The sequence below is a fragment of the Monodon monoceros genome, unplaced genomic scaffold (assembly GCF_005190385.1).
Source record: "Monodon monoceros isolate NGI ecotype Baffin Bay Population unplaced genomic scaffold, NGI_Narwhal_1 Super_Scaffold_7, whole genome shotgun sequence".
Lineage (NCBI taxonomy): Eukaryota > Metazoa > Chordata > Mammalia > Artiodactyla > Monodontidae > Monodon > Monodon monoceros.
In genome coordinates, this window is record NW_021703784.1 from 9,638,507 (window position 1) to 9,654,027 (window position 15,521).

The 15,521-nt window shown below is 45.4% G+C and overlaps 1 protein-coding gene across 1 annotated transcript in view; it reads left to right on the forward strand.

The window, feature by feature from the left end:
* Positions 1-15,521, forward strand: part of CLMP (CXADR like membrane protein) — a 51,877-nt gene that overhangs the window by 26,256 nt on the left and 10,100 nt on the right. Inside the window, exon 2 of the mRNA XM_029207928.1 lies at positions 5,868-6,025. Coding sequence (XP_029063761.1) covers positions 5,868-6,025 — 158 coding nt within the window. The remainder of the gene's footprint in view (positions 1-5,867; positions 6,026-15,521) is intronic.

Consider the following 15,521-nt stretch of genomic DNA (forward strand, 5'->3'; position numbering starts at 1 on the left):
CACACACACACACACACACACACACACACACACACACACACACACACCCCTACAGAATTTATATGTATATATAATATATATATATTAGTCTTAGAAATCAGGAGGAATTTGGGTGAGTCACTTCTCTCTAAGCCTCGATTTCTTGATCTATAAATTAAGAGAAGTCTATTTTTAAATTTCCAAAATCCTCTTAATTTTGCTAAATGACGTTCGATGATTTTGATTTTCTTGAGGCTTTCTCAAATATTCCATGTAAAGCAAAACACAAGAAAATTCTCCTCCTCTTCAGGTAAGAGAACAGGTCCATTGAAAAGAGTGTAATCACCGAGTGGAAGTGGGTGCTTGCACCCCTCCATAGCCTGTTAGCAGGTGCCCTGCTGTACACTAAATAGTGTGCATGACCTCTGTTGATGAGGGCAGCATAGAGGATCCATTCTTTGGAGAGAGTAGCAAGCAGACCCTGGGCAACTTGTACCCCGTAGGCATTCAGTAAGTATTTGAGAAGTAGAAAATTTCTCTGTTAGGGAAAGAAAAGAGAAATAGATATTTTATATGCAGCATCCTGGTTTCTATTAAAATTTACCCCTGGCCATTTGTCTTTTTGCATCCGTGAAAGCAAGATGGGTCACTGGCAGCCCTAGGGGAGCCATCTGAGAAAATTCAGCCAGGGTTCTCACTCCTGCCACATCTCTCGAACCCATACAGTCTGATCCAGAAATAGGGCCTCAGTATATGAGGGAAACAGTGTTTTTGTCAGGGCTTGAAGACTATAGGCTTCACTTACTTGGCCTAAGTGAGCTTCCTTGAAAGGGTTGTCCAAGGCGTCTACCTGACCACTGAAACAATGCCAGCTCTTCATATATAACATTTTTAGAAAGGCGATTTGAGAGTGAATGTTTTATGTGAGTAGAATAGTCAACTGTGAGTATTTTAATGTGAATAGTCAATTGGTTATAGAAATCACCTTTTAAAAACTGACTCATCGGGCTTCCCTGGTGGTGCAGTGGTTGAGAGTCTGCCTGCTAATGCAGGGGACACGGGTTCGAGCCCTGGTCTGCGAGGATCCCACATGCCGTGGAGCAACTGGGCCCGTGAGCCACAAGTACTGAGCCTGCGCATCTGGAGCCTGTGCTCCGCAACAAGAGAGGCTGCAATAGTAAGAGGCCCGCGCACCGCGATGAAGACTAGCCCCCACTTGCCACAACTAGAGAAAGCCCTCGCACAGAAACGAAGACCCAACACAGCAAAAATTAATTAATTAATAAAAACGGACTCATCTCCTCAGTGGATTCATCTTCAAAATATGTGGCTTATTTTCCCTCAGTTATATACAAGTATTCATGTTGAAAAAATAAAGTTACCCCTGCCCCTTCTCTTTGAAGGAGGTCTTGAAGGTTCAAGAGAATCTTTCATAAATGTAAATGCCCTTTAGAGAATAAAACCTTAAACTAATCTTAACGAATGTAGGCAGCAGTCATCTGAGGAGAAGCTCCTTTCTGTACTAGAGAAGAACATTTTAGGGGGAGACCCCTATGTGCCATCACCAGGTGCTTTACCTCAGCGTCTAGCTTAATGCCCATTTTGCAGATGACAACGCTAAGGCTCAGAGAGGGTAATTCTCCCAAGCTCACAGGGCTCCTTTGTTAAGTGCTGGAGCTGTAGAAAAAGGCTTCAGCTTAGGGAGCGGCCACAGCATCCATGACTGCATTTGCACATGGAGGGGGTCCTTACCACTGCCGCCTTCCAGCACCTGTCCCCACTGTCAAACGCCACAAGTCCCAGTCACACGATAGAGATAATTCCCTTACTTGCAGTTATGCCACCAACCAGCTTTGTGACTTGACGCTTCAGTTCTCCAAGCTGCAGTTAAATTTTGATGATCCCTAAGGCCTTTCTCAATGAAGACAAACCGTTCAGTGTCCAGGGAACCCAAGGCTGGCCCCGGGGTGTTGGGATTGCTCCTTCCTGCTCACCGGCCAGGCGGCAGACGTGCTCGGCATCCCCCATGAGCACTGCCGAGCCTGGGGGTGGTAATCAGAGCCCAGGCCCCTGTCCGTGTAGACTGTAGAACATGAGTGTGGGTTAAAAAGCACAGAAGGACCTGAGAAATCTTCAGGGGTCCTGGGGAACTGAGGTTCAGGGAAGACTAAAGGTGCGTGCACCCTGATCTTGAGGCCCCCTGCCTTGGTAAAGCCGTTTGTATTCACTGAGTGGCCAGTCCCTGCACTGCTGTGTGTAATTCTGGGTGTGGTATAAATAGAACTTGGGGCTCTGGCAAAGCACACCGCCCACCACTACGTTCCTTTCCTTGTGGGACAGCAACCAAATCTGAGCCTTTGATTCCCTCTAGTGGCTAAAATCGGCAACTTACATAGCTGATTCTTCGCAACTTATTCAATGTATAGAGTGCCTGCTGTATGCACCAAATTGGTACTGGGTTCTCTAGCTTTGCCAGGAGTGCTTCATTTGAATGTTGTCGTGTCCAGTGGAATGATCAGGGATGGAAGCCGGAGCTCCTTCTTACAGGCTTAGCTTAGTACAGTGCAAACCGCCTCTGCTTTATGGGGACTGAGGGAGCATGGGTTTTATATGGGTTATTTCTGCCACTAAATGAGTTGTAGTGTTGCAGGAAGGGGGACCCCTTCCAGGTCCCGACAGTGGGCTGTTGTCTAACACTAGGAAATGAATTGTCTGAGGAGACACACGTGCTGACAAAGCAAGAGACTTTATGGGGAAGGGGTCCCCGGGTGGGGGGGAGCAGCAGGGTAAGGGAACCCAGAGAACGGCTCTGCCACGTGGCTCACAGTCTCAGGTTTTAGTTTCCGGGTTGTCTCTGGCCAATCATTCTGACTCAGGGTCCTTCCTGGTGACACGTGCATCGCTCAGCCAAGATGGATTCCAGCGAGAAGGATTCTGGGAGGTTGGTAGGACATACGGACTGGCATCTCCTCTCTCCTTTTGACCTTTCCTGAATTCTTCCGACTGGTGGTAGCTTGTCAGTTCCGAGTTCCTTACCAGGACCTCCTGTTGTAAGATAACTCATGCAAGTGGTTACTGTCGTGCCTGACCAGGAAGGGCACTTTTGGTCAGTGGTTCCCCTAACAGTAGGACCTTGGGCCGACTCCTTTATTCCCAGACCTCAGGTTGCTCATTGGTAAAATCATTGTGTGGGTTAGATTCAAATCCATCCAACACGTATTTATTGAGCACCTGCAGTGTGTGAGACCCAGGCTGAGTGCTCTGGGCATGCAGTGGTGAACAGAACTTGATCTCAAGGAGCTTAGAGGCTAACGGGAGAACCAGACATCCAGGAAGCCACATAAAACAAAGGGCACGAGATCACACTGTTGCTACAACATGGCAGAGGTAACTGAGAAACCACAGGAGCCTAACTCGGATTCAGAGATCAGCTCCAGGACTGTGAAAGTGAGAAGGTACGGAAGATAGTCGTGAAGGTAAGATCAACCCTTTGGCGGAGTGTGGAAAAATGTAAGAAAGGGAAGAAGTCAATGATACTAGTCTTCTACCACCAGCAGAATAAAAAAAAAGAGTGAAAATCAGACAGAGGAGGATGAAGAAGCCCTGGAGAGTTCTTCCCCCAGTTCATCAAGTACTGCCCTGTGTCTGCCAGGTAACTGAGACCTTGCTGTCTCTGTCGTCTCTCCAGAAAAAGCACTGGAGAAATGGTCATTTGTGTAGAGATTAAACACAAATGGTCACCTGTGTAGAGACCCAATAAAGCACTCAGATGTTGATGATTAAAATACCAACAAGCTGTAAAAAAAAAACAAAAACCAAAGGGCCCGTGCAGCATAGCATGGTTGTCAGTGTGAGCTTCGCAGTGAGACATCTGGGTGGAGCCCAGCACTGCCACACTGCACTAGCTGTATGATATTGGGCAAGTTGCTAACCCCCTCTTTACATTTCCTCAGTGATTTTGGATAATAACCCTTTCTTTATAGAGTGGCTGCTCAGTGTAGAGCCACACCATTGGAAGTGCTCACTACATGGTGGCCACGCCCACTGCAGTGTCAAGTTCTAAACACATAACAGAAAGCTTCTTGAGAATGTCAGTTAGACCCCACAAGGGGCTTGTCTTTTGGTTCTGAGGCCCCTTCTTATGCTCAGCAGATTTCTCTAGTCTCCCTTCTTGGCCATGGAGCTTGGGAATCCACCTGCTGCTTCTCTTGGGGTCTACCTCCGAGGGCCCCTGCATTTCAGCCCGTCAGCCCCCCTAGCGAGAACCACAGTCTCCTCTGCTCCCTTCTTCCTTGTTTCACTTCCCTGCAGGCAAGAAGACAGGCCCTTCTCCTTCCTACAGATTTGCTGCTAATCAATTTGGGGAAGTGAACGGGGAATAAGAGAGGTAGTTTATATGCTTCTGTTGGTCACGACTCTTGGTCTTTAGTGCTTAACACCCTTCTAAAGTGACAGAGTGAGTTCTCTGCCAGCGAGAGGGCTTCACACAAGCCCTGGCACTTGGGGCTGTTCCATCTTAGAGGTTGTGTGATTCTGTTCCATTGTGAGTGGCTTGAAAGAGATCATTTTTGACACTGAGCTTCTTTATCACTGTGTAAGGAGATAAAGGAGGATCAGAGCTAAAGCACACCTTCAATGCCAGACACATACCTAGAATCAGGTGAGGTTTCATCATATCAATTTATCGGTCATCAATACTGTAGATTTAATAGTCATGTACTAAGAGAGACTTCCCTGGAGGTCCAGCGGTTAAGACCCCGAGCTTGCACTGCATGGGGGCACAGGTTCAATCCCTGGTTGGGGAACTAAGATCCCACATGCCATGTGGTGCAACCAAAAAGTAAAAAAAAAAAGAAAAAGAAAAACTCAGGTACTAAGAGATGAATAGGAAGGAGAGAAGGTGAACTTGGGATGTAAAGTTGCTGACACCATACCATTCCTGGAAAAAGATGACAGTTAAAGAAAGCAAAAGCGGAACTGAATTCCTATTGGCCAAAGGAATATTGGATGGATGAAGGGACAGGATCCAAATGTGGTAACTCGGAATTCTGCTTTGGATAGAAAGTGCTGCTTGATATTTTGAAGCCATATGATACGAAACTACAGAGAAAATAAAAGGGTAGGGGACTAAGAGGTATAAACCATCATGTATAAAATAAACTACAAGGATATACTGTACAACGTGGGCAATATAGCCAATATTTTATAATAACTATAAATGAAGTATAACATTTAAAAATTGTGAATCACTCTATTGAACACCTGTAACTTATATAGAATATTATATCAATTATAACTCAATTTAAAAAAAAGAAAGAAACTACAGAGAATGAAAGAGAGAAGTTGGCGGGGGTGGCAAGGTAGGAGAATGTGTGTCCATAAAGGAAGCAGGGACTGCCTGTAAGAGCCCACTTGTTCCCAGAGGCAATGCTGCACTTACTCAGAGCTCTGTGAGGGCAGCCTGACTTTAAGAAGATTCTCAGGAGTGAACCAGTATCTGGAGCCTGTTCTGGGAGGAGGCCAACCCTGCCTTCCCTTTTAAGTTCTGTTCTTTTGGAGGCCTTTGCTAGTAGAGGAGAGAAAGGTCAAAAGACAAAGCTGTTGTTGACCTGAGTTATTTCATTGTTCCTAAAAACCCAGTAAGGTAGGAAAGGTGGGCATTAGTTGGACCGTAATTTGGGGGGTTAAGGAAGATATGATGAACTCAGTTAATATGGAGGAGCCAGTGTGAGACCCGGGACTTCCATTACTTCTGGTCCAGGATTCTTCCAACGCTTTGACTCGCCCCTTGCCCACAGAAACATCCAATAACTGTTAGTTGTAACATTTGCTTCCTGCACGTTGCCATCCAGTTTCTGCGTGATTCATCAGAGGTTTTCCTCTTCCAGTTTCCTACTATGTTGGAACCTTGGGGACTCACACTGAGATCAAGAGAGTGGCAGAGGAAAAGGTCACTTTGCCCTGTCACCATCAACTGGGGCTCCCAGAAAAAGACACCCTGGATATCGAATGGCTGCTCACCGATCATGAAGGGAACCAAAAAGTGGTGAGTGTGCGCCGGCTAGAGCCCCGCCTCCTCTCCCCCATCCTCCCTGGCCTTTCTCCTTGTGTCAGAAAGGGCTAGAACTGCTTTTCTAGCTAGAAAAAGGCTAGAGTCTTCCAGATGCAAAACTATAAACAAGAAAGGGTACTGGGTTGTGAGGATAAGAGATTCTATGTTTCCTGGGCAAGCAAGAACTACGAGAAAGCCATCTATCATTTGCCGAAGGAGGGAATCTGCCCTAGTAGGGTCTTTCCTATGAAGGGGGCTAGGATGAAGTAGCTTGATTGCCTGGTTGATGGGCCAGAGCCACACCTGCACTGGGAATCTTGCTCCTCTTTCTCCTCTGAAACCGTCCCCACCTACCGATGCTTAAGCTTTGCGCACTCATGCCTTCTGAACTCTAAGATTGTGTAATATGATAAACAATATAGGATACAGAGGAACAAGTACAGGACATAAATGGAAATGTTTGACACATGTATAACTGGTTAGCAAAAGAACTGATACTTGTTCTAGAGTTGGAAAACAAAGGAGCTGGCCCTGGGTCTGCAGTGCTCAGGTTCTGTAGGACCACCAGGATGGTCCATTGGTTTCTACAAACTTCTGGTGGTGTGAACAGAACTTGTCACTCTCTGCTCCTGGTGACCCCCTGGTCTGGTCTTCATTAGAGAATGAGAAGTAGGTATCCTGTTGTTACCATCCTTTCTGCCTTGGCTGCACTCAGCCACTGTACCTTGCCTCAACCTAGGTTTTCTAGCGTAACTATTCTTACTCCCTTTACCCATTGACTTATTTTTAAAAATCTTTTTGTTGAAAGTCTTGTGATTTTAAAAAAACAAACAGACAAACAAAAAACTATAACCTAGGAAGCTGACTTTAGACTTCGCTTCGTTTTCAGAACTTTACTTCTGTCCCTACAAAAAGTGCAAAGTTGTCCTTTCCTCTCCTCTGTCTATACTACTAATTTCATTAGGTGGTTTATGCAGGGAGAAGCAAAGGTTTTCACTGAAAATAAAATCCAGGATCGCGGTTGGAGTTTAACTTGCTTACAGAGCTGCCTACATCACCTTGTTACTTTGATACTGCTTGTCATTTTGTTCTCACAGTACATCATCCCAAGACTCACTCTGTTCTCTCGAGAGCAAGGTCACCTTAACCTGTGCATGTTTATTCCAACAATTTCATAATCAACCCTAGACATGATACTCTCAGTTCTGAAGGAAGTAAATAAGAGTCCATGTTCCTCTAATAAAAATCCAAGAATGACGCCACTCATCTAACTTTCACCCAAGGGGTTTCATTTAAACTAAAGAAAAAAAGAGTTGCTTGGTTATGTAGCCAGGTGAACATAAGGGTTGACTAAAGAAGGCCACTGATACGGCTTCTGTTATCACTCTGATAAGCAGGCACAGTTCCCTACTTATCTTCAGTGAATGCTCTGAAGTAAGGATTGCCATTTATTCAGTCATTCACATGGCATGAATTTATTTTGCACTTACTGTATGCTATGGTAGGCACTGGGGTACAATAGTGAAGAAGATAGCAGCATCCCTGCCTTGGAGCTTAAAGCGAAATGTCATTCAATAATTTAAAAAAATTTTTTTTGAATTTTATTTTATTTTTTTATAGAGCAGGTTCTTACTGGTTATCTATTTTATACATATTAGTATATATATGTCAAGCCCAATCTCCCCCAAGAAATTTTTTTTAAAGACAGAGCAATAAATATTAGCTACATGCCAGGCACAGATCTGTTTAGCACATATTATCTCACTTAACTTAATCCTCATAACCAGGATTATTGGTGCCATTTCACAAATAAGGAACTAAGGCACGTGCATATACACATACAAAGTGAGAAAATTGCTTAAAGTCACCCATTTTTGAAATTGGGCACGCTGACATCGGTACCTGGGCTATTAACCACTAGCTATGTCACCTTCATAAATAATTTGAAATTAGAAAATGTGCTGCTATATAGGAAATAAGGAGAATATGGGGAGAAAATTATTCCAGACAGAATTAATTATGCAGAGACTCTGTTGCTGGAAAAAGCTGAGCACTATTGGAAGTTCTGAAATATCAAAAATCAGTTTGGTTAAATATAATAAATATTGGATTCCCACTAAACACACATACCCTCTCTCATAAAGGAGCTACTTGAAGAGATACATATCATGATAGAGATAAGCAGAGTGTTCTAGAGGAAAACAAAGGAGGAGCCGCTGGCTGAGAGCCTTTGAAGGGGGGGAGAGGTCAAGGTGTGCTTCTCAAGGAGTGCAAGTGTGAGCCTGTGGGGTTGCAGGACCAGAAACTGAAAGGTCTTGCCTCTCATACCAGGGAGCTGAGAATTTTCCCTACAAGGTCATGGCGTTCTTGAAGGCTTTTAAGAGTGAAAAGGAAAAAAAAAAAAAAAAAGAGTGAAAAGGGCATCTTTGCATTTTAGAGTATGCATTCTGGCTCTGTGAGGCTGATCTAAGCGGGACTCCAGTAGAAACAAGGTCAGTTGAACAGTTTCCAGCTATACGATAAGGGCTTAAACTACAGTCATGGGGAGTTGGGATACCAAGCAGTGGGTGCCGTTGCCAGAGCTGGTTAATTGCCAGGGGGTTGGGAGTGAGAGTAAGGGGGACCGAGGAAGAAAATAAAATACAGGAAGGGTTGGAACAGACGCAGTGCTTCTTTTTCTTTTTCTTTTTCTTTTTTTTTGACCGCGCTGCATGGCTTGCAGGATGTTAGTTCCCCAACCAGGGATTGAACTGGTGCCCCCTGCAGTGGAAGTTCAGAGACCTAACCACTGGACCACCAGGGAATTCCCAGATGTGAGGCTAACCAATGACCTATATCCCAAGCTTAGCTTTGCCTTTCAATCTGAGCAGAAACACTTTCATCCCTCTTGTCTAGGATGCTCAGATATGCAGGGAACATTTAGGAATATTTGAATTTCCACCTAGAGAGCATGGCCACTAGAAATCTGGAGCTTTCCTCCTGGTTCTAGGATGGAAACACGGTAGAATTTCCAAAGTAAGAGTGCTCACCTCCCCCAAGGTCAGTCAGGAACTCACAACATTTCCCCTCTATTTTTCAGTTGGAGAAATCAGGACAGAAGTGTTCTAATTCCCATGCCAACCCTCTTGGCCACTCTTTCACCCTTTCCCCTTTCTCTTTGGCTTTAAGCAAGAAAAATCCTGATCTAAAACATAGAGAGAGGGGCCTACGTCCATCTCCTCAAGGCAGTTTCACAACTGCTACGTAGGGCCTGGCACAGCAGAGCAGCTGCCAGAAAGTTGTGCTGTTCCACTGGAGTCCTAACAAATTGTCCTGCCTTCTTTCCCTGAAAATGCATCCGGAGCAGGTCCACCAGGAATGTCATAAGACAAACAGCCCTACAACAGCTGCGATTCATATATTTAATTTGTTTGTTTGCAAAAGGATTAAATTTATTCACGGTTCCCCCATCACACCCCTATTGATCCATGACTTAGTCTCAGCACTACATCCCCTAGAATTAAAAAACAAAATAAAACAGAGAGGCACACAAGCATCTGAGATTCAGTGTGTGTCTGAACAAAAAAAAAAGAGTCAAATTGCAAGGCTGTAACTGAGCCCCAACCCATGTCAGAAGTGTTGTGAAATTCTCATATTAAATAAGGGTTATTTAATTATATTAAGATTATTTTTTAAATAAATTTATTTATTTTTGGCTGCGTTGGGTCTTCCTTGCTGCACGTGGGCTTTCTCTGGCTGCGGCGAGTGGGCGCTACACTTCGTTGCGGTGCGTGGGCTTCTCATTGCTGTGGCTTCTCTTATTGCGGAGCACGGGCTCTAGGCACGTGGGCTTCCGTAGTTGTGGCACACGGGCTTAGTAGTTGTGACTCGCGGGCTCTAGAACACAGGCTCAGTAGTTGTGGCTCATGGGTTTAGTTGCTCTGCGGCATGTGGGATCTTCCCGGACCAGGCAGGCATTGGCAGGCAGATTCTTAACCACTGAGCCACTGGGGAAGTCCCTATTAATATTATTTTGGGGGAATTCCCTGGCTGTGCAGTGGTTAGGACTCCGCGCTTTCACTGCTGAGGAAACGATTCGATCCCTGATCTGGGAACTAAGATCCTGCAAGCTGGGTGGCGTGGCCAAAAAAAAAAATTATTTTGAAGTTGCATAATCTCTGCTTCCCAAAGATGTTAAATACTTACCTGTAGTTATCTCTTTTTTCTTCATTTAATATTAGGACAGGATTTGGGGGAAAGGGAGGGAAAAGCAATATACCGGGAAAGGCTGTATACACAGAAGGTGACCCTCAAGCTTGATCCTGAGACCTGTGTAGGTGTTGTTTAGGTAAAAATAAAAGGAGAGGCATTTCAGAAGGAGAAGACTGTATGATTCAAGACAAAGACACAACAGAGGACGTTGTTCGGAATCAGGGGACTCAAGTTTGGGGACTAGGCTATTCAGAGATGTGAGGGCAGGGGTCAAAGCTGAGGTGTGGTCCAGGCTGCACTGGCCTTAGGGGCCACATTCAGAGGGTCAAACTGTAGACCACAGCATGCACAGGTGATGGGAAACAATGGAGGCTTTTAGCCAGGAGAGCTTCACTATAGAAATGAATGGAATGAATGGGCTGAACAGTTTGGAAACCTTAGGGGCTTCCTTGAACCCAGAATCTGCCTAATAAAAGTGATCATGAACCCTTACTATCTCATCCCACAAAAGTCCTATGAAGTAGCTTGTCCCTGTGTGACAGCTGAGGACCTTAAGGTTTAGAAAAGTTCATTAGTTGAGCCCAGGCACACAGCTGTAGGTGGAGGAACTCTCATTTGAACAGAGGACTACTGACTTCCCAGCCAGTAGCGTTTCTCAAAATCAGGACTCAGTAGTGGATCCTAAGCAACCAGACATTTTGTTTTAACATAGACTAGAAAGTATCAGGGCATATGGCACATACACTGTTTCATGAAACTTATGTTTCAGTTATATATGTGTATGCTCTGTGTGTGCTGGGTCAGGAAGAAAAATGTGTTTCTTAGTGTGCGCCTGTTCAAAACGTTACAAAGCTCCTACAGTAGTGAACTTCTGACAGTCCAAAGCAGTCAGATTCAACTCTGGACCACACCTCCTAAGGCTCTCCGAAGTCAAAAGTACCTTTTGAGACAAATGTATCTCCTGATATTAGTCCAGATGCTAAAATGAACAAGGAAGAAATTCCCTAGACCACAAAGGGTCACCAACCTCCCACAGCCCACAAAACCCAAAAGTCCCTAAAAATCACCCAGCTCTGTACTGATTTCTAGGTTTAGAGTCTCTTTGTTCTTCTTAGGAAGCACATAGGTGATGTGCACCTACATAAATGTACACAAATATGAAAAAGTCAGAAAGAGAGAAAATAACATTGAGTGCCTAGTAAGTGTTCCACGCTTACTTGTTCTATCTCCAAACATCAGCCCTCCTTACTCCCTCTTAGAGAGGAGGTGAGCTCTAAAGCTTCCAGTTTTTTCCTGTTGCTAATGTGTTTCATCCTCTCCCCATTGTCCCACTGGTTTGGCATTTCTATGGCAGCTCCTCTACCCTGTAAGAAACCTATTCTTCCCATAGAGTGCAACAGGAGGTGGGGCAAGAAAACCCTGCAAACATTTAAAACGAACAAGTACCATATCGGGAGGATGTGGTCCTAGCTCCTCCTGGTCTGAGTCTAAAGCACAGGGCTCTAAGTTGAACACCAGGAACCCTAAGGAATTATCTGCAAAATAAGATGTCATGTACATTTTTCTGGGTCAGAGTTCATAGGTTTTATCTGATTGGGAGAAAAACAAAAAGCAGTGAGGTGGGATGAAGAAATTATTCAGAAATGTTGCTGGCCACCTCCTGGCACATGAGGCTGGTTGCCTTTTAAGGGATAAGAATAGGATAGAAACCTCTCCCTGGTCCTAAGAACTCCTCCCTGGGATGCCCAGCCTCAGTGGGAAATGCAGTTATTAATTAGCAACTACAGGAGGGCCCAAAAGAACTACCCCATTCTAGCAGGATTCAACTGCAGGGCCCCAGTTTCAGGTTAAAGATATATGTACCCACCCCATGGAAGGCACACTACAGATATTTATTAAACAAAAGAAAGGCCTTAAATCTAAGCAGTGTACTGGAGAGCCTACTTCCTTAATCTCCTTCGTCTTGTCTTAAGCTTTTCATTGTATGATGCTGCCTTTTTTTTTTTTTTCTTGAATGCAAGGAGTTAATATTTGTTAAGTGTTTAGAACAGTGCCCAGCACAAAATAAATACCACATACGTGTTTGTTAAATAAAAACAAAAAACCCTGAGTGGGTGTATCGTATTGTGTTGGTGGATTTTCATGTCTACATCTAATTCACATGCTTGATCCCAGAGCCAAGCACTGTGCTGGCAGGGGAGTTGCTAAATGGTTATCGAGGGAAGGAATTGTGCCCATTCTCAAACGTCGTCTCTTAAATTTTTTGTTTTTTGTCCACACCACATGGCTTGTGGGATCTCAGTTCCCCGACTAGGGATTGAACCTGGGCCATGGCAATGAAAGCCCAGAATCCTAACCACTTGGCCACCAGGGAACTCCCATCTTAAATTTAATTCTTCCTATAAGCCTGTGAAGTCGGTAGGGTAAGGATTGTTACAGTAGTTTTCTTTTAATATGTGAGGAACATGAGACCTTACTTCATCTCCAGAAAACTTGGACTCTAAACCTTTCAGACTTGCAAACATGAAGGACTTGCCCGATAGATTTCAGGGCTCGGATCTGAACCCAAGATTCCTAGAGTTAAAGCCCTCTGCCCCTCCCCATGCATTTCCTGTACTTTCTGGAATGTTCCTCAGCTTGAAGACGGTGTTCAGGAGGCACCTCCCTAGAGGGTAAGTTGTGCAGGTGGCAGTTTTCAGGCTGGAGTAGGGAGAGAGCCTCTACTGGTATGACAGTGAGGAGAATTAGCTCTCCAGTTGGCTGTTTCCCCGCCCCCATGCCTCGAAGGCCTCCTCCTGGTCTGTGGTCTCACTGAGACTTCACCAGTCACTCAGAGAGCCTCTAGGAAGAGAGGGTGGGAGGAAGACGAGCTGTCATCCAGAGGTGAGGCGGGACTTGTATATTAAGCAATCCAAGATGACAGTCATTTGTTTTACTCTGAGGTTGTTGGTATTTTACTGGAGTTCTCGTTCTTGTGTTTCCATATCCACTATATGAATAGCTTCATTCTCCCTTCTGTGTTCCTGGTCTCTTATTCATGCTTTCAGCGATCCTACCCAGTCTCCTGGCTTTAAACACCAACCACATGCTTGTAATTCTTAAATGCCTATTTCCAGTCCAGGCCTCACCCCGGCACAGAAGACTCACAAGTATGCAGTTGGCTTACTCCACACCTCCTTTGGGTGTCCAGCAGGTACCTCAAATGGAGTAAGTCCAAAACTAAACTCCTGACCCCTCCCCACTCCTCATGCTCTGACCCCAAACCTGCTCTGTGCAGTCTTCCCCCTCTTGGTCGAGGGCAGTTCTCTCCCTGCATGGACTCATGCCAAAAACCTGGGAGTAGCCCTGGACTCCTCTTTCTCTTGTCGACGAAAAATGAATCAGTCAATCTAAGAAAGAATTGGAAAATTTTATTTGAGCGCGGTTTGAGGATTGTAACCCGGGAAGAGCATCTCAGAAAGCTCCGAGAACTGTTCTGCCCTTTAGAAGTCAAGACACATTTTATAATTTTTTTATGTATTTATTTATTTTATTTTTACTTATTTTTTGTCTGCGTTGGGTCTTCGTTGCTGCACACGGGCTTCCTCTAGTCGCGGCGAGCGGAGGCTACTCTTCCTTGCGGTGCACCGGCTTCTCATTGCGGTGGCTTCTCTTGTTGCAGAGCACGGGCTCTAGGCACGCGGGCTTCAGTAGTTGTGGCTCGCGGGCTCTAGAGCACAGGCTCAGTAGTTGTGGCGCACGGGCTTAGTTGCTCCGCAGCATGTGGGATCCTCCCGGATCAGGGCTCGAACCCGCGTCCCCTGCATTGGCAGGCGGATTCTTAACCACTGTGCCACCAGGAAAGCCCTATATATGTTTTTTGAACCAGAGGGCTGTACATTAAATGACATATGATCGACAGGTTACATAATTCAGATTTAAGCACCATCGTGGTGGGTCATGTGACCCTTTATAAGATCAAGAAGGAATATTATCTCTAAGGAGCGGTCTTGCTGAGGCTAGGAGAATTGCTCTTTACAGCTGAGCAGGCATTCCTGCTGATGGGGCTGTGGTCAATGCAAAATGCAGACACACGATGCAGAGCGGCGGGGTGTGGGGTGGGGGTAAAGGGCAAAGAAGAATCTTTATGTTTAAATCGTTCTTGTCTTGCCATAAATACGAATTTTAGTTCACACTCTCATGCCACAAACATTTCAATAAGTTGCTCAGTCAGTCTATTGGGAAATCTAGTAGGTTCTGTCTCAAAGTCCATTCAGAATCTGATGACTTATCACTTCCATTGCTTCCCTTCCAGGCAGCGTATCTCTTGCCTGGATCTTCACTACAATAGCCTCCTGACTGGTTTTCCTGTATCCACCCTTGCCCTCCTACAGCCTATTCTCAAAACATTAATCGGTCTTGATACTCCTCTGCTCAGAGCCCGCTAGTGGCCCCCCATTTCCCTCAGAGTAAAAGCCATCTTTACAGTGGCCCATGAGGCCCTACATGATGAGGCCCCAGTGCCTGACTTCATCTACTGTCCTCCAGCTACCTGGCCTCCCTGCTGTTCCTCAAACATGCCAGGCGCCCTCCCACCTGAGGGCCTTTGCACTGGCTCTTTCCTCTGCCTAGACCTCTCTGCCCCGAGATAACTCCAAGGCTAAGTCTGTGTCTCCTTCAAGTGTGTGCTCTAATTTCACCTTCCAGTGAGGTCTACCTTGATGACCTTATTTAAATTGCAGTCTGTCTCCCTGGCCCACAACCCCCCTCCCCCGCTCTGTATTTTCATAGTATTTCACGCTGTCAGGTCTCCCATGTAATGTTCTTCTATGTCTGTTTTCCATCACTAGAATATATGCTTCTCAAGGGCTGGATTTTTACATGTTGAGTTCCCTGATATTTCCCCAGTGCCTAAAAAGGTGCTGGCACATAGTGGAGGCTCAAAATGTGTTGAATGAATGACTGTCATCTTGGATCTCTTCAGCTTAAGACTCAAGTCCCGCCTTTGGTCACATGTCCAGCCTTACCTATGGATGACTCTCCCTCCTACCCTCTCTTCACTCTCCTAAATATTCTCTAACTGGCCATGCTTGCCAATTTGTTTTATTTTTTTGGCCGTGCCACGTGGCACGTGGGATCTTAGTTCCCTGTCCAGGGATCAAACCCGTGCCCCCTGCAGTGAAGCACAGAGTCCTAACCACTGGACCACGTGGTTAGGGGACTCCCCCAATTTGCTTTAAGATGTCTTTGAAGAGTTCACCTTAGTCTTAGGGAGCAGCCTGATGGTGCTGTCCTAGCGAAGCTGCCCCAATTCCCCCTC